We start from the raw sequence: 20,159 nt of genomic DNA on the forward strand, positions 1-20,159 counted from the left end.
TTAAGGATTCTGATCAGCCAGAACATTAAGACCTCTGGGTATAACACATGCGCTGTGTAGCTGATGACGCGTTGATGACGCATGACCCTGCCTCTTTCCTTCAGAGAGAGAGACAGAGAGAGAGAGCGGTGGGGGGAAAGGCTGTAGAATCTGCGTTTTTTCATATTAAACTCAGTGAAATTACAGTTGAGTTCGACCAAAGCACACTTGGTGATTGTTGGAAAGAGTAACGATGACGGTTTAGGTGAGTTTTATTTTGTTTCTGTCCAGTTTGAATGAAGTGTTTTACGATGCTCCGCTATGTGCAGCTGATCTCAACATAAACAAAAATACACATAGATGATGGCGCAAGCTAAACACAGAGGTGGGGTGGAGGTCTGCGCTCTCTGAGTGCCATTCTAGTTTATCTATTGCATTTCCCCTCCTCCATGCAGTGTTATGTATTGTATGTGATGAACAGCGCTGCGGGTAAAACCATTGAGTTGAACAGTGAGACATGTGGCCATCACAGTCCACTCTCCACAGTGGAGGGCCTTAACTTCAAAGCCTCTCTCCATCCCTCAACCAACTGTGGTCAGGCAGCCAAAGTGTCAGTGGGTGACGAGTTATTTACAGGCCTGTTTTCTACAGTATGTCCCCTCTTTCATGAAGGAACACTGCCAGCTTTTTCTCCCAGAACAAGTGGGCCTTTTTTCTTGTTCGGGGAGAAGACAGTCTGCTTTTACAGCAGTTTGTTGAGGAGAACAAAATGGACCTGTCTCGTTTCTCTCCCTCCTTTGCTCCTTTTTGCTCTGCCCAGACAGGGTTGCTATGACAACCAAGCTTAGTCCCATTGAGTCTGGCTCACCTTCTCCTCATTGCTTTAAACACTATTTTCCCACCATCTTACGAGACCACCTTGTCAAAATTACACATCTATCTGTGTTATCATTTGTGCTTTCATCTGCTTCTTATTGTCACATTTACAACAATCACAAATTCTCTTCATTTCATAGTATGAATACTATCATTGCATTGTCAATGTATGAAATCATAGAATTGCCATTATTGCACTCCCCTCCCTGCTGTCCTGGTTTAAATTACACTTAGGGTCAAATTACACCTCTCACACTCGCACCATAGTAACCTTTTCGATTTGCCTTTTGTTCTCATGCTATTAATACTACATCATTTGCTCCGACCGTGGATGGGTTTATACTGGAGTTAGTTGAAAGCCCGGTTCGTCACATGCTTTGCTAAAGGGTGCCTCCGTGCGTCGGTTTCCGATGCCGAGGGGCGCTGACCAAGCGGCAGGATTTGACGAGTTGGGAGTGAGTACGGGTTGGACAAGCAACAGCATAAAATGGGTTTTCCATAACTTTTTCACTAGTAACAGCTACCCACTGTTGGAAACTAGGTTGGTGAGAGCAGAGTTGTGGGAAACCAAAAAGAAGAGTAAAAGATGCTAACATTCATGTACAAGTAACCTCATGCATATTACACATAGTCTTTTGATATGTTCTTGATATAGAAATATTGACTAGTGCAGCTTTAAATTTGAACATTTAGCAGTATTCCATTTGTTATGCTCAAATGTTAGGGTAGAGGCCCAGTATGTAGACTGTATATATATTATATATCTACTGAATGACATCATTTGTGCGTTATGTATGACTGATGGAAGGTTTGGAGCCAGTGTTTTTGCTCCAATCATCCAATGACAGTGGAGCACATTAAGGGGATGCAGGGACAGTAAAGAGGCTCAGAGAGAGACAGGAAATCAATTGCACAACCATGTAGAGAGGAAGCATCTGATTTAATGTACAATCACTGAATCGATACCTGGAAACTGGGACAGCAGCGCAAAGAGACAGGGGCGGAGAAAAAGAGAGACAGCAGGGGGACAAATAAGACAGGAGAGAATCCTGTGACGGCAAACAGGACTGAGTTAGGAGAGAGATTTTCACCTGCGAGACAGGTTCTGAGTGGTTTGTCCACCGTAAAAGAAAACAGTTGAAAGCACCTTCGTAAAAGCACTGAAGCTGAAACTTTGGTGTGGAACACAAGTGTCACATTGAATGTACTTCTATCCTTTTATGTCCATAGTTTGCTCAACATACCGGAAAAGCTGCTCGGTCAACAATTCCAACACGTTGAGTAAGACTGCAGAGACTCGCCTCCCTTCTCTCCTCCTGCTCTGTCAGGCTACAAGGTTACTGACTCTGCTCATGTGTATTAACTAGACATATGCTTGCTATACTTCAAAGAGGATGACAGCCCTCAAAAGGATAAGGATCTAGCTCCCTCTCTCTCTCTCTCTCTCTCTCTCTCTCTCTCTCTCTCTCTCTCTATTCACTGAGATCACACAACGCTACCTGCATGCTTCTGCTGGCTGGTGAAGAGCTTTACAAGATGAAGTGACTGGTGAAGTTCAAGCAACAAGGACACAAAAGAGAGAGTGCTACACATACATTACTTGGGCCAGAAAATAAAAAAAGAAATGCTGTGAAGTCAAGTGCAGCTTTGAAGCCTGACATCAACAACAACTTACAGCTTTTTCTGAAGATAAGAAAACTTCAAGTGTAAAAGCACTGTGGTTATGTTATCAGCATTTAATTATGTACCAATGGGCTTGGCTAGTCATGCTAGCAGCATGGCTCTGTGGTATTTGGTATATATATACTGTATATACTGTATATATATGTATATATATTTATATATATACACAGGGCTGTCAAAGTTAATGCGATAATAACGCGTTAACGCAAATTTGTTTTAACGTCACTAATTTCTTTAACGCAACCTGGGATTTTTAGGTTGTAGCGGCTCAGTTTTAAAGCTAGAGTGAAGATACTGGCGTCATATGAAACAAAAGAGGCTAAATAACGCTCCAAACTTAAGTTAAATGCTATATTTTGGCATGGAAAAACGGGCATGACCGTTTTCAAAGGGGTCCCTTGACCTCTGACCTCAAGATATGTGAATGAAAATGGGTTCTATGGGTACCCACGAGTCTCCCCTTTACAGACATGCCAACTTTATGATAATCACGTGCAGTTTGTGGCAAGTCATAGTCAAGTCAGCACACTGACACACTGACAGCTGTTGTTGCCTGTTGGGCTGCAGTTTGCCATGTTATGACTTGAGCATATTTTTTATTTTAAATGCAGTACCTGTGAGGGTTTCTGGACAATATTTGTCATTGTTTTGTGTCGTTAATTGATTTCCAATAATAAATGTATACATACATTTGCATAAAGCACCATATTTATCCACTCCCATGTTGATAAGAGCATTAACTACTTGACAAATCTCCCTTTAAGGTACATTTTGACCAGACAGAAAATTAGCGATTAATTTGCAGTTTTATATATATATATCTATATATACATACATATATATAGATATATATATATATATATACATATATATATAGATATAGATATAGATATAGTTAGAGGTGTAACGATTCATCTACTACATCGATGTATCAATTTATATTCCTACGATCCGAATACATCAATAGGTACTAGGCAAGTTGTCCTTCATGGGAGACGTATATCGATATAAAATCGATACTAAGGATTTGCACCTTGTATTTAAGGACGACAAAAGTTATATGAAAGTGTTTTTTAGCACTTCTATCAGTGAAGAAATGTTAAACGTTATTCCAGTTCACTCTCCAGACAAGCGCCAGCTCACCAGCTCTGCCCTCTGCAGCGCGAGCACGCATCCATGGCGTGCATGCAGACGAACGGAGCACTGGACTCCTCGCACCCGGTAGCGGCTGGAGGGAGACAGGCAGCGGTCTGCATGAGCTGCTGGCGCTGCGGTGCAGAGGAGCCGGTTGTTTCATTTAACTTGAACAGAAGATGGTTTATTTTATCTTTTGTTAAATATTGCACTGCCTTGTATCTTGAGAACTGAATCAGCAGGTCCTGAAGTTGCACTTTTTATTATTTTCAGTTAAAAGCTGTATGTATTTGCCATTAATCGTTGTTTACTTGTTTATATCCATAACTAATTCATCCCTGATTCCCTTACAAGAAAAACTTTGAGGAATCCTGACCTGCTCTGTCCAGTATCAGCTATTTATTTCACAGTCACACTGATTGAATTTTTGGGAAAAAAGTTACTCTATCGATTTCAAATCATTGAATCGTATCGTATCGCTCTAGATGAGCCAAATATTGTCCTTGAATCGTATCGGAACCATGGAAATTGTATCATATCGTTGTAAAAACGTATCGTTACACCCCTAGATATATATAGATATACAGTATATATCTATATACTGTATATATAGATAGAGAGATCTGCTATCTGCTGTCTTATTTCCTTCCTGATGACTTGATGTCTTTCAGTTGAAGGTGTTATTGAATTAAGTGGATGTGATTCCTGGTGGAGCTTCCTCCAGTCGAGCAGAGCGGAGATGTTAATCCTGACTGACGTGCCCCGACATTCTTCAACACATCCTCCCTCCCATCACCATCATCCAACCTGTTGGTCTCTGCGGTGTGCACACACAAATGCAAAATGAAAAGCTGACATGCATCTTTTCACGCACCTTTGTGTAAAACAAAAGTGCTGTAATCATAATACTGCTTACTAGTGTATTTAGATTATAGTTAGTAACTCAGCTCTCCACCGTTTTAATTATGTATTTGAATCTCTACAGGAGTCTTCTGAGGCTACCCAGAGCAGAGATATCAATGCCGGAGTGGAGGATTAAATATTAAATATCAGCAATCAGCTCCAGACTGAGCAGCACTTTCTTTTTTTCTGGCAGACGAAGCTTCCTTGTCAGTGCTGTCAGATGAAAGCTTTGTGTCGTGTTACACACGGGATCCAAAAAGTGTGTTCTACGGGCGAGAAAAAGCAGACTCGTTTTTGGATCGAAGGCTGAGTATTTCTGCATTCAAACTTCCTGTATTCATAGAGAATAAGAGAATTAAAGAGGAGTGTCCAGTCACAGTGGTGTGCTCACACTTTTGACAACACACTCGCTCAGAGCTCTATTTTTGCCTCAGCTCTCAGTGGTGCCATCAGATTTGGGGTGTGAGAGGGCGGTGCCCCCTTAAGGGTCCAAGTTTCTGCTGAGAGCTGGACTTATTACAGCGGCCACTGTGCAGGGGGGGAAGGCTATAGTGTTAGTTTCCTAGATGTGAGCAGAGGACAGAGCATTCATATTCAATCATTTAAGCTACTTGGAGTATTGGGACAAATCTGTAAGAGCTTTAAAGAACTCTTTAATGCCACCTTGAATTCAATTAAAATCCCATATTAAGAGACAAAATCATAGCCTCTCTGACTAAATAGAAATAGTGAAATCTAGAAATTAGCAGAAAATTGGTTAAAAAAGACATCAGTAAAGTTGCTGTATGTGAATAAGTCACAAATATTATAATGTTCTGTAATATTGAGGTTTAAAGTAAATTCTTGATCTTGTAAACAGCAGTTAAGAAAACATCTCACCGCTGTCTAGTAGTTTTCCAAGAGCTTTCGATCATATTACATTTTTCCATCGGCAGACGGAGTCCGTTTTTAAGGGTAGTGGCTAGAAGGGAGCCAGCTAATTGGGGAAACTCTCGCAAGATTGTTGAGGTTAGGCATTGACCTTGAATTGTTAAGGTTAGGATAGGTCGTTGGGCAGTGAGTCTCAGGAGAGTTTTTGCAGATCTCAGATCAGATTTCGCCATTTGCGGGCTCCCTTCTAGACACGACCGTTTTTAAGCCAATATGGATGAAAATCTGGGCAAACTCCAATTGCTGATGAAGATCATGTAATATTATTGAAAGCTCCAGAACAGCTACTAAATGGACCTTAGGAGAATGGAGAGTTTTGTTTTCTCAACTTCTGTGATATTTTTTTTTTTTTTTTTTTTTAAGGAAATAAATCAATACATCAACTTTCACTTTATTGTCCCCGAGAGGAAACTGGCAGTGGCCCTCGGCGTCTTGATAGTGACGCCCGAGGCACCCTTTAGCAGCTGTATGGGACGCACTGGACTTTCAACTAACTCCAATGTAAACCCATCCACGTCATTATTAGACAGTCAGAGCAACGGACGTAGTATAAAGAGCTGCACAGGGCGGGAGGGAGGAGTGGATGGGTCAAACAAACACAGGACTCAGCTGACCGGTGTTTGAGTCCCGCGTGAAACCAAAAGTATTAAGTACTAAGTTTATTTTAAGCCAAGCAATGACATTTTCACTATTTCACAACATACATATACAATAAAGTTAAAGGATAACTTGTTTCCATTGTGGTCCATGCCAATGTCATGATATTATTGGTTGAAATTGGTAGTTCTGAAAGTAGGTAGATTCTTTTTTTGTTGTTGCATATATTATTAAATAGGTGCACAATATGACCGGGGGTGTGATTTAAAAGGGTTAAAAATGCATTCTTCATTTCATCTCAACTTTCAGCTAATACTCGCTGGATTACCAATTAGGCAAAGTGGGCAGCTCACAGTGATTCTCAGTTAGGCCTAGCACACAGGTATTTGTAGCTAGGAACCTCTTGTCTATTCTGCTGTCTAAATAAGCGACAAAAAAAGTTACCATAAATTCTTATATAAAAGCCTTTTTTCAGATTAAAAGCCTACGAATAAAAGTGAGGCTGGAAGAAATATACTATTTTTTATCAAGAAAACATGGATGAAATGGTGAGCCCGTCTGTAATACAAGCCTGGTTCTCTCAACTGTTTAGAGCAAATTGAGACTTTATGGATTTAAAGTGAACCTGTGTACGTTTCGCAGAACAGCAGCCACTGTGGCCACAGCTGCCATTTGTGGGATCGTCGCGAAAGCAGTAGCACGAATCAAGATGGAACATAAAGTCAACTAATCCAGCAACATCTACTGTAGACGATCTACCTAAAGTTGGGTTACATTAGCTCGCATTAGCAACCATAAGCTACTCGCCATACCAGACCGAGGTGTGTTTTATAACTTTTGAATTCAACTTTTAGTTAATATGAGGAACTTTGAAGTGGCTATTAAACAGTCAATTTAATACTGATGCCCCTGTATGACCTACAAGTAAATAGCACCATCATTTATCTTTTTCATCTCGAGAGCTGCCAATCCTATGCAGGGAATCACAGACTAATGCGGATGCTGTTGAAGTTTTTTCACATTGGGGGTCGCCGAGGGGCCACCTTCTGGGGGCCACTGGTCAACCCTCTAAAAAAAAAAATGCCGGTAGATGCCCTTCCTCATTTTCTGCATTGAGGTAACAAATGTACGAATAAATAAAGAAAGAAAGAAATACACTTTTCAACCCTGTAACTCTCCATCCATCCATCCATCCATTTTCTTCCGCTTATCCGGGGCCGGGTCGCATCCCCTGTAACTCTCATTGTAGTGAAACTGACAAAACACTTTTTAGCCAACAATATCAGGGACCAATTGTACAGGTATTTCTGAAAATAAAAATCTTCATTTTTGTCTTAAAAATATTGTGATGTCTAATTGTGTGTTGCGTTTTACTGCGTTCATAACAAACCGCACCAGAGGTTGCACTGAGAGTTTGATTAAAGCGGGCTAAATGCTGGCATGTGAACGCGGCATAGGAAGAATATGTTCTTTAAGGTTTTTGTTTGACATAATTTATATTATGGGATATGTAATACACTTACATTTGTGATATATTTTGATATTGGAAAAAATATTGTGATATTAATTTCAGCTGTTTAAGATTAGAAATACAATGCAAAAAATAAGTTAGTTTGAAAAGTTAGACTTTGAGTTCAGTGTCTGGATACTTTATAAGCACCAGCAGTGACGGCGAGCTGCGTGCCAAGAATAATTTCATGTATAACCCAACTAAATCCTGCTCTGATGTATAACCTCAAATATGCTCTCTGCTTTGAAGGAGTGTGTTGGTTTGATGAAGAGCCGGCACTGCCTGAGGTGTGAGTGAGCAGGCGTGATTAAAGTGAAGCCCACTGATGTTCAGGTTTGCACATTTACTCGCCTCATTAGTTCCACCTTAATGGGAGCACGGACAAGAGGCCAGTGGTACTCAGGTGGCTGTTTTCACCTTTTTTTCTTAATCAGGAAAGACTGAGCACACTTTTAATCATCACCTTGCTCCACACGGGGATGTGTTCACAGCTGGGTGCTCGGCAAATTTGTAGGCAGTTAGTAAAGTTTGATAAGACAACCTTTACTAATCCTGAAAACCTGTGCAATCCCGTATGCCAGCAAAATAAAAGCTGAGATAATATTTACAGTAGGTGTTATCTCCACCATAGTGTGAACCCATGACATAAATCGTAATATCAAACTAATACATGAGCTCTACCTTGGGTGACGGGGGACAAAGTGGAACACCCTACCAATGCTGAGAGGTCATTTTGATATTATGTCTATCTAACTTAAAAAATAAACATTTCTACTCTGCCCCTTGGCTGGTAACATCTCTATGCTTTGCCCTCTGGTTGATTCAGTAGCACACAGTGGACTATGCAGGCTCCAGGTTACTGTGTCGCTTCTGAAGCGGAACGACAACCACCGGCGTCATGTCGGCCGCGGCTAATGAATGGGCTAATGAATGAGCTAATGAATGAGCTAATGCATGAGCTAATGCAAAAACGCAAAGCATAAAGTAGTAGTAAGATGGAGCTCAGAAATGGAGGAGCGTCTTATTCATTTTGTGGCAACTACACAAGTGATTATTTAACGTGTCTCCGTGATTTCACCCATTATTTTTTCTTTTTTCTTTGTGAATTTTTAGTACAAAGTAGTGCAAAAACTAACATTGTTAGTGTTTGTTTACACTGAAGTCACATTTGATCGCGGACTAGTTTTAATCAGGTCTCTTGTTGTTCATGAATGGATTCTGTTAGCGTGTGGTGTGCTGTTTAGGCCAAAGCGTTGCTCACCACACACTATAGGAACAAAACTGTTGAATTTAAAGCTTCAGTAGGCAGTATATTTTTGGCATCATTGGGCAAAAATGTCCATAATAACTTTTCAGCATATTGTAATTCAAGTGTTCTGAGAGAAAAACTAGACTTCTGCACCTCCTCATGGCTCTGTTTTCAGGCTTTAGAAAATCTAGCCCGTGATGGGAGACTTTGACCAATCACAGGTCATTTCAGAGAGTGTTTCTATTGAGCATTCCTATGGCTGCCAGGTCACAAACTTTCTCATATTACAGCTAAACAGTACACTACAAGATGTGTCTGGGAACATTTGAGGAGAGAAATAGGCATTAACGTAACAGAATATTGATTCATATTTGATCAGCGCTGCCTAGTTTGACCGTTTGATCGGAGTTTGTGAGTGATTGACAGCCGGCTCTCATAGATGGCAGCTGGACGGCAGACTCCAGATCAGCTCTGATTGGTTGTTTTCCTCCAGTCTGTGAAATCTTGCAGATGCCAATAGGAGCACTGGAGGACACAGAGGAACATGATTTTTCTCAGATTACCTGTCTCATGCTATACTGTCAGGATTTAGTGACCATTTTATAAAAATAACTTTTTTTAATCATATTTGCTCCAATTCCACCCACTGCTGCTTTAACACCCACATCAGTGTTGGGCCTCACTAATGCTCACAGAGTTATAGCTCTGCCTTGTATTAACTCGTCTTCGGGTTCGGAAATTATGAACTTCAAGCTGAAAAGGTCACATCTACTGTACCTCTCACTACTTAGCCCAGTTTTTATGAACTTGCATCACTGACCACCTGTGTCGTGCTGAGATGTTGAGACATTAATCTCTCGTCCACCATCATGCTAAGGTCAACCAGCCACAGCCAAACACTACATCTCAGCCTTATTCACCGACATTCACACATTCACGTGACTTATGTTGATTTGGCTCAAGCTGAATGGCACAGTTGGATCGTCCACCAACCGGCACTGAAAGATGCAACCAAATGTCCATTCTAGTGGGTGTGTTTCTATGGTCCACCCACGGTGCTGCAGGGATGATGCCAGCAGGGCAGACGGGCAGACAGTGTGTGGCTACCAGCAGTACGCCGAGGGGAGAGGGGAGTGTTTGCCGAACTCCTTCCTGAACCAAACGGAGAGCCAGATGTCGAGGAGCAAAGCTCAGCGGAGCGTGCTGGGGGGATGAATGGTTTCCTGAGCAAAATGCAGTCGCTTCCTCCAGAGACACATGGCTTTATTACAGTGTCCACTGAAAACAGGTCATAACCCAGAACTCGTACAGCAGTGATTGTCTTGTATTTTATTTCTGGCTGGGACTGAAGCCAAAACATGTAAAGGGATCAATCCCCAGCGAGAGAGACACACAGAAATTTACAGAAAGACATACTGTACTTTTTTTCACCTGGATACACCTGCTGTAGCGGGAACGACCACAGAGGCAGTTTTGAGTACTTTACGTCTGTTTTGTCAACGCGATGACATCACAACCGGTGCAAGATGCAGTCATAAACCTCTACAGGTGTGTAGTTGCAGCCCGGTCTCACCAAATGGCCTATGAATGAAACGATAATTTGTAAGTCATTCTTCATGCAATAACAAAGAAAATGTTGGTTTTGGCGTGTCATGTGTACTGCAATGCCAACGCATCCGCAAAATATGCCACACTCACAGCTAGTGACGTAGAATAAGAAGTGAGAGATGCTGCTTATAGAGGGAGGGGAGATGGATGGGTCCAACAAACACAGGACCAAAGTGTTGTTGAGTTGTTTTGAAGTTATGTTTGTGATGTTTCTTATATAACCATTGTTACGTTTTTTATGTGCATATTTTACTTAGTTCACATAGTTATTTTAAGCCCAACCATGATGTTTTTCCTGACCTAACTAGGTGGGGTTTGTTGCCTAAACATGACTGTGACCGTTTCATGGTTAGCATTAAATGACACCTGAAAAGCCGTTTAACAACGTTAAGCCTGTGGCGTAAAACTGACAAGCTAAAATGTGTTATAATGACACACAGAAATGTTGTGCTATTTATGAGCCTACCCATGAGATCGGGTTCGTAGTTGAGATCAAAATGAGGCCTCTCCCCACACACACACACACACACACACACACACACACACACACTTTATTCCCCAGGCCCTATTTGGTGTCGCGGCTGATGTGACCCCATCTCTAGTAGTAAACTGTATTTATAGGAAATTTGTTCACAATGAGGTCTGCGGATTTTTCAGGGTAACAGGGACACTATTGCTTTACAGACACATTGCTGTGGAATGCTACTATTTCGCTACCACAAATGTGATTCCTTTTGACCTCCATTGTGTTGGGAGGAGGCAGAAATCACAAAACGTCTGCAAATAAAATCCAATCTATCTGAATGGCCAGATACCACTGCTGTGCTACTGCTCAACTCTCCTTTTCACGGACTGGTAGACCACCATTCGATCTCTTTCTACCAAAGTTATCTCCATTCATTGCACTTGTCATTCTGAAAAGCATAACTTTTAGTTCTCATTATGTTGATACAGTAGCTATTGTTAACATCAGATTGAGTTTGGTTGTTGCTACCTCACAGACACTGAGGGGAATTAGAGGAGATGATACAGAAACACACCACATGTGTTATATTTAGTTTGATGGATTACGATCCTTGCCAGGCTGCTATTTTTGTTCTGTACAAATAACCCACTAATTAATGCACAGTTAGTAAGAGAGGATCACATTTCTATATCAGTACCCGTTTGTATTCAGCAACAATTCCAATCTCTTTCTGCTTTTATGCTGAGAGCAAGGTGCATTCATTTTTCTAATGAATAATAACTCATCTTACAACTCGTCTTGTGGGCAAAGCGTAAAATTATGTCTCCACACAATATATGTGAGTGTTGCCCCTGGTGTGCCACCCTCCATTTTAGTAGACGTCCTCCATTAGTGACCACAGCGCAGACATTCAATAACCAATATGTCAGGAGCAGCATGCGCTTCATGAATGGATCCCCTTCACTCTAACACTTCATGACATCCGCTCTGACATTTTTTTTTTTTTGCAGTGAGAACATAAACATACATGTAAAAAGAATGTCTGTCTTTCTTGACATTAAGGAACATATACCAAGGTAACCATTATCACCACAAATATAGGCTCATTATTGCAGTTGAGTTGAAGATGAACTATTATATATTGTGTACACACTGACACTCCATAACAACCATGTGATAATACGTGCATGGAGAGATGTGTGGAACATGCAGTTCCTTCCTGACGTACTCAGACAATCACACAGGACAACGGAGCTGGCATTTCAAAGGTGACAGGCGACACTAATAGATAACACACCAAAATAAAATGTGAGTGTGTATGTGTGATGACAGGACATGCTGTTAAGCTCCATTTCTTTCTGGTTACAGCAATATTAACCAATGAGGGTAAGATTTACCTAAATATCACAGTCCAGTCGCCTGGAAACAATGTTGGCATTGTACCTTTCTGCAAACCAGGGATACGGTGCTGATGTAGTACAGCGATCCACGCACAGAGCAAGTGACGTAGTATATTGAGCGGCCGTTATTGAATGTTACGTAGTAAAATAAAGTCCTTTAAAGGCGGGTGGGAGGGGTGGTGGATGGGTCAAACAAACACAGGGCTTTCACCCAGGAGACCGCTGTACGTGTCATAACGCTCTTTTGCATAACGCTCTTTTACATAACGCTGTTTTACAAAACGTTACGTAAGAAAGTCCGCTAAGGGCGGTTGTTATTTACAGAAGTTACGTTGTTACAATCGTTATGGTCGTTACGGTTGTTACGGTTTTAGGTTACGTTGTTTAGGTTACATCGTTAGGTTACGTTGTTACAGTTGTTAGTTTACATTGTTAGGTTACATTGCTAAGTTATGTTGTTAGATTACATTGTAAGGTTACATTGTTAGGTTACGTTTTTACGGTTGTTAGGTTACATTGTTAGGTTATGTTGTTAGGTTACATTGTAAGGTTACATTGTTGGTTACGTGTTACGGTCGTTAGGTTACGTTGTTACAGTTGTTACGTTACATTGTTAGGTTACGTTGTTAGGTTATGTTGTTAGGGTCGTTAGGTTACGTTGTTACAGTTGTTACGTTACATTGTTAGGTTACGTTGTTAAGGTCGTTAGGTTACGTTGTTACGGTTGTTACATTACATTGTTAGGTTACGATATTTTTAAACATATTTATGAAATAGATTTTTTTATTCAAAAACGTCAATGCAATGTATCCTGTGGTTTGCAGAAACATACAATAACAAATTTTTCGTAAGTCGTATCAAGTCTTTTTGCTGTGGAGGATCCGAAAACTCACTAGAGAGTTACAAGATTTGGTCCAATGAACTGGGGTTTTTGGACATTCTTGGACGGGGGGCCTACAAGGAAACATGTGACTGAGCTTTCACCAAAATATCAAAATGGGATCACATAGTTATCGGTAATCCTGTTATGAAATGTTATCATATACTTGACAATTTACGGAAAAAATCTGAATCAGTGCAGACACTTTTTGAACTTAGTAAATACAAAATAAATGGCATGTGACCCCCAAGCTAGCATCTACAATTAAAATGTAACTACAAATAAACTATCCCAAGCTAATTTTCACCTATGTTCCTCGGCTCTCATGACTATAGTGAGGTAAGGACAATTCCAGCATGAATTCCAGCTTTTTGTTCAGTTTTACCAACCCTTTAGCATACAGTTTAATACGACAGCAGATTTTATGGATGCTTTCAAGTGCATAAATGCAGATCCCAGAGATCCATTTACAGCTAACTAGTATCAAATTTGAAGGTCAACAATATGCCATGTAGTAAATATTCTTAAGTTTAAAGAAACGATGTGTAGCATTTAGGGGGGATCTATTGGCAGAAATTGAATACATTGAGTATGTTTTCTTGAATGTAAAATCACCGGAAAATAAGAATTGTTGTGTTTTCATTACCTTAGAATGAGCATATATGTTTGTTCAGAGCGGGTCCTCTTCATGGAACCGACCGCCATGTTTCTACAGTAGCCCAGAATGGACAAACCAATCGCGGACTCTAGAAAGGGCCCACCGTACTTCTCCTACGCGCTTGGAAGTAATTTCAGTTGGTTGCAATCTGCAACCTCACCGCTACATGCCGCAAATCTTACACACTGCACCTTTAAAGGACCACCCAAAAAATTATCATTTGTATATCAGTTACTCACCCCGTGTTACGTTGAATTCCTATCTTGAACTAAAACAGGCTAAAACAGGCAGGTGCACTACTCGTCCATGCGAGTTATGTGAGAGTTTGTAACAGATGTTTTGATATAATATAGTTTAGCTGTTGTTAAACGGGTTAAACTGTTTTATTTAGCATACAATCACCTGAAATTCCAGTTCAACCAGCATGGTTGTATGAATTCATTGTGCTCATAATTTAACTTGCTGGTTGAACTGGCAGCACATTTAATTCTGCCAAGATAATCTAGCAATGGTGGATTTTTTCCTCAAAAATATGGCCTGTTAGCCGTTAGCTGGTGGCTAAAGAGACATTGGCTTTCCTCTTCTGCATTTCACACTTCATGTGTTCCTGTGCATATGTCTTTATTGACTCGTAATTATTAACATAAACTCACAAGAGTGGTTATATAACGGACACATATTTTGAACAAAAATAATTTGACAAAAAACATCACGGTCCCCTTACTAGCTTGTTTTCAGAGTTTTCAACAACATGTCACATCAGTGGATGAAGTTTGCTCAGTTGTCATGGAGATGGCTCAGTCTTCATCACATCAAGTATGGGACTTTGGTCATGTGATAACAGGTGGTCGTATGTCAAAGCTCCAGAAAAAGCTAGTGAGTAGACCGTTTTTTCTAGTCAAACTACTTTTTTGAGATTCAAGGCTCCAATAAGTTATTACTTATAGCCAGCAAACATATTATGTGATTGTGTAAGATTAGCCTTGTACATAATATAACTGGTGAAGGAGTCTTGTTTTGGTACATCTTTTAGCTTGATGTCATTGACAGGAGGCGGTTCTTAATGTAAGCACAAAGAGCATTTGCTGCTGGTTAAAAGTTTTATTTTGGATTGGAAAAAGCAGACATTCGACATGTTATAATGCAGTCATTGGCTATTTTTACAAGCTCCTACTGTAATTTGAAAAAAAATTTCCAAAGTCTGTATTTAATGGGAATTGAATGAGAGTCAGTGAGCACAAATGTTTTTGGCAATATCATTATTGTGGCATCTGGTTCTGATGTATATAAAAACATTATATATAAAAACATTAAAAGGATGAAAGGGATGAGTAAACCACTCATGCTGGAATAGTCTCACTGTCTCACAGTGTGTCACCTGGAAAAGTCTGGCACCAAATGTTGAGGGAATTTTCCATTTCAGGCTCTGGCTTTGCTCCCAGCCTAATTCCCAGTATCTGTTCCAGTATGTTATGATTCAAAAATGATTTATAAATACATATTTGTCAGATGACAGATGGACTACTTCTCCTGGTTGCATGTTTGTTTAATAACTAGATGATGAATTATCATTGGATCTGTGGGGTTTTTGCCCGCTGCTGCAGAATGAACATGTGAAACACTGGACTGACTGATTGACAGAATGGAACGGATATGGACGGAAATGCCATAGATAAATCCACACAGGCTGGATAAAGAGAGAAACCTGTGCGGCACGGTATGGTACGTGACTTCACGATCCTACGTACATGGTCTGCAGGAGGCTCTGTGGAACCATGCAGCCAGCCTTGGGAGGGAAGTTCCAAAACAATCCAGGCCCCATCTAGCAGTGGGTATAAAGATACAAGAAACAAGATCTACTGTACTGGTGTTGGTGCATTGCAGGTGCAAAGGCAGTAATAAGATTCACAGTATTATGAGAGGAGACTCCATGCAATAAAACTACACAGAGCAGACAGACGGTGTAATTAGGTAGGAGACAGAGATTAATAGGGTCCTGTGGAAATTGCCATAAAAGACAAGGGAGAGAATGTGAACGTTAACAATTAATAGAAGAAGACTGATTGAGTGATTGACACTAATCTAGTTATTAGATCTTACAATCAATAACACATTCAGTGTGAGGTCTTAAAGGGCTGCATTAACTGACTGTTCTAAGCCTCTAATAGTGGCCAGAAAGAAGTGCAACAACACAGACTGTAATTCACATAAATAATACTGTAGTTTAATTTCCCATTAGACATGTGGAAGCTAGCTAATTAGAGCAGAGAAACTTCTAAGCAAAGAGGAAAAATATCAGCATGCAAAACACGGTAACAACAACAACACTGCTTTCCAGTGGCCCACTTGCAGTGCCAACCTTCATTGTTGAAAATGCCAGTGGGTGGGAGGGGGTGGAGGGGATGAGAGTGGGGTTTGGGGGAGACAAGGAGCAAGAAGAGAAGAGAAGTTCCAAAACAGAAAGAACAAGAAACACAGGCTTGCTCTTTAGTTGTGTGGGAACATAATTATGTAGTAGACGGGGTTGAACTGAAAGCTGAAAAATCCTACCAACACATTTTCCCTCCTTTTCAACAAGCCCGTATACTGTTGGCTATCAACTGTTAGTGACTTAAAGGAGCAGTGTGTAGGATCTGGCGGTATCTTGCTGTGACGTTGCAGATTGCAACCAACTGAAGCTTTTCCTGTGGTGTGGTGCGGTGCGGTGGCCGACACAAAAAACGTGAATGGCCCTCTCTAGAACCAGTTGTTGTAAGAGTAGTGTAGGCCATTTTGAGCAAAGCCAGTGCTTAGAGTGTGTGTGTGTCTGGGGGGGGGAATGTGTGGTGAAGCAAGAGAGAGAGAGCAGCGGCGGCGATGGGAGCGAGTAACGTTATCGACTCCAGCCCAAAACAGTGTTTGGGTCGTCTATTTCGGGCTACTGTAGAAACATGGCGGTGCAACATGGCGAACTCCGTGAAGAGGACCCGCTCCCGATGCAGATATAAACGGCTCATTTTAAGGTAACAAAAACACAACAAGACTTATTTTCAGGTGATTGTACACTTAAGAAAATACAAATACAATATTCCATTTCTGCCAGTAGATCCCCGGAAATGTTACACACTGTTCCTTTAAAGCTATAGGGTTGGTAAAAATAAATTTTGAAAATGATCCATTTGGAAAACCAGTCGTGTTATTAAGCTTGTATTCCCCTCGGAAAGTGAAAGCTAGCTAATTAGCTAGGTAGCCTACCTTGCTACTGTTAGCCCTAATTCCTACTAGACGTTACTTTTTGTTAATGTTATTTCAACACCTGCTGAGTCGCTTGCTGTGATCATCCAGCATGATAGAAACTGACAGCAAGTTAAAACAAACTCAAAGAATATGTGTAGATATGATTTTTACTTATTTATTTATTTTTCTAGCAAAAATTAATTCTAATTTCAGTTTGACTTATAGTTAGCTACTGCTATCCAAACACTCAAAATCCTTTCTCCAATTGTGGCTTAATGGAGCAGTGATGAGGTGTAGCTCATGTAGGAACAAAAGCAGGCGTGTATTGCTCTTTGTAAATCTATTTATAAACCCCGAGCTGAGAAACAGACCCGCTCCCGAAGGGAAGACAGGCTCGGCTTCAGTGGTTGTTTCATGTGCTGAAGGAGCAGCACAGTAGTGGAAAAAAAAGCCAATAAATTATATGGCTTTAAAACAGAGGGGCGAATTCACAAAAGGATTGCGCGGGTTTTGCGGCTGCAAATAAGACAAAATTAAACTGTGTAAATCTCGAAGCACCCACAAAGGGTGAAATTCACCCTCAACTGCGTTGCCAAGCATATGGCATCTTGGCGATCCTGTGCTATTTGTATGTATTTAAATTAGGTTATAAGCAGACATTTGGTAAAAAAAAAACGTCCCTGTTTATTCTATTAAATGAGACTTGTTGCAAAAACAGTCCAATTCACAAAGATCAGCGCTAATAGCCACACGTAGTTACAGAGACATTATCAGTATCTTCAGAGAGTTGGCGGTAACTGAAGCACATTGTGTCACGCCAAGACTTCCCAGTGATCATGGCAGCAGTGATTGTAGCCAGGCGAAGGCATCGTCATACTCATTTATTTTCGGATGCAGTGACAGTGGTGTCATGAAAAATAAATAAATAAAGCTCCCACTGTAATTTTTTAAAATACATGAGAAAAAAAGAGAAAAAAATGAATGAAAAATAAGGTTACTATATAAACGAAGAAAAAAAAAATCTCTTCTCTCTGCAAAGAATAGCAAATCGCACTCAGCTGCAAAACTTTATGGGCATGTTTGCACTGTAATATCATTAGTGCGATATCATTTGTGAATCGGACCTTGGGAGAGTGCAGATAGCAGTTTCAAATGATGCACAATTTATGCTGCTTTTCTTTGTGAATTCGCCCCCAGAATGTGTAACACTTCCTTCAAGGAAACAATAAGGGAAGCGTAGTTCCTGGATCCTACGGAGAAATGATGTAAGAGGACCAAACAAAAAATGGGACATCGACAGTGTCGCTGTTACAAAGGTTTTGAGTGGGATACAACAACACATTTACTCTGTGTTCATCTTTCTCTGCTGATGGTCTGACGCAACCAGGCCCTTTGAAAAAATACTAATATGTGTGAGCCTTTATTGTGAGCTTTATTATTAGTGGTTCAAATTAGTTACAATTCACAAATAAGACCAAGAATAGAGGCATTTTAACATATTTAAGTGCCTTATTGGGCCTTTACTTTGTGAAACAGCACCCAACCACTTTATTTTCACCATTGCCATCAGGGTCTTCAGTTTTTTCAGGTGCTGCCAGCAGCATACAACAAATTTAGGGGAACCGCTAACACTTGAAGCCTGCACCAAATTCAATCAACTTTTATGACTGCTTCCTACTGGAGGTTCATCATTCACTCGACTCGGTCTGCTGCAAACCAAACATTATTTTCTTGAGCACACACTGCTCCCTCCTCTCTGCAGTTATATGCCCCTTCAGACTTGTGGTGTTTACAGCACAAAGACTTTTTTCTAGAAGCAGCAACTTTGAACACATTGGCCAAAAAAATATTATTTCACTGTATAATACAATGTCAGCCTTTCAGCTCATACTAATCTCTGATCGTTGATAGGCACTGCTGTAGTGTAAATGGCGCACTTTGTTTCCTGCTGGGACAATAAATTCAACTTGCCAATGGGCTATTCACTCCAGTGCAGAGGCTGTGGCGATGGGAGGTGTCTGTGTGTGTGTGTGTGTGTGTGGGTTGAAGTAAAGCATAGAGTAGAAAGCCTCAACAGCAGTATTCACACATCGTGCCAAAACTCTTGTCCTCATTTTAATGTCCTCCTCCTATTGTCCTCTAACACAAAACAGCTACAGCATATGGGAGCTTAACTCTTACTACTTTCCAAGAGAGTCAAAATATTCTGCTCATGTCAGCTTCGTTAAGAGTTCTAATCTAGAGCCTTGATTTTGGTACAAAAACACTTAACACACATTCTCAGACAAAACTGTTAAAGAAATCATGCTCCAGGCTGATAAAGCTTTACTGTACCTGTGGTGGAGTTCAGATCTTTTCCAGTCGGTACAGTCTGGTTTAGCTGTTATTCTGCTCTCTGTGTCTGTGTATGCGTCCCTCAGGCTGCTAAGGATTGGAATAGTGTACGGCGCCGAGTGTGTGTGTGTGTGTCTGTGGGTGTACTAAACGAAATGAGAGTGAGAGAGAGAAAGAGAGAGAGAGAGAGAGACGCAGTCTTCCTCTATCTCTATGTCTCTATCTCCCTCCCCTTGCTGATGATAAACAGAGAGCACGTGGCTTCACCAATGATGCAGCACACTGAAGATCACAGCACTGAGAAGTGAGCTGAGGAAAGAAGTGACAAAGGGAGGGGAGGAAGAAAGGGGGCAAGTAGAGGAGAGAGTTGAGTCTGGCTGGAAAAGAGATGAGTGGATTTGCGTGGATGTGTGTTCATCTTGTTCTTGAAAGCAGGATGCTGCAGCTTTGAGTTGAGCTTTGACTTTGAATTACTCACACTTTTTAGAGCTGGCAGACAAGTTCATTCAAATCTGAAAGAACATATCCTCTTCTGAACATCCAATTCTGACACGAATATCAGCTTGCAGACAGCCTCACACCCACACACACCCACACACACACACAGAGGCACCAACACAACAGTTCGCAGGCAACCAGAAGAGCTTTGTTGTCTGGTTAAAGCTACCGTCGAAAGAACTGACCATGTTTGGGCAACTGGGGCATGAAGTGATGGGAACACCGATCACTGATAGCA

The 20,159-nt window shown here is 40.9% G+C and overlaps 1 protein-coding gene across 5 annotated transcripts in view; it reads right to left on the bottom strand.

Annotated features, from left to right (window-relative positions):
* ndrg4 (NDRG family member 4) overlaps positions 1–19,626 on the bottom strand; it is a 68,500-nt gene extending 48,874 nt beyond the window's left edge. The window contains exons 1-2 of one of the 5 annotated variants that reach the window (XM_037766068.1): positions 19,424–19,626; positions 15,622–15,695 (exon numbers count right to left, since the gene is read on the bottom strand). In XM_037766068.1, coding sequence (XP_037621996.1) covers positions 15,622–15,695 — 74 coding nt within the window. In that variant the 5' untranslated portion in view covers positions 19,424–19,626. The remainder of the gene's footprint in view (positions 1–15,621; positions 15,696–19,423) is intronic. The other 4 variants (XM_037766071.1, XM_037766069.1, XM_037766070.1 and 1 more) reach the window with 4 other exon arrangements.
* Positions 19,627–20,159: the final 533 nt, after the last annotated feature.

The sequence above is a fragment of the Sebastes umbrosus genome, chromosome 4 (assembly GCF_015220745.1).
Source record: "Sebastes umbrosus isolate fSebUmb1 chromosome 4, fSebUmb1.pri, whole genome shotgun sequence".
In the NCBI taxonomy this organism is placed as follows: domain Eukaryota; kingdom Metazoa; phylum Chordata; class Actinopteri; order Perciformes; family Sebastidae; genus Sebastes; species Sebastes umbrosus.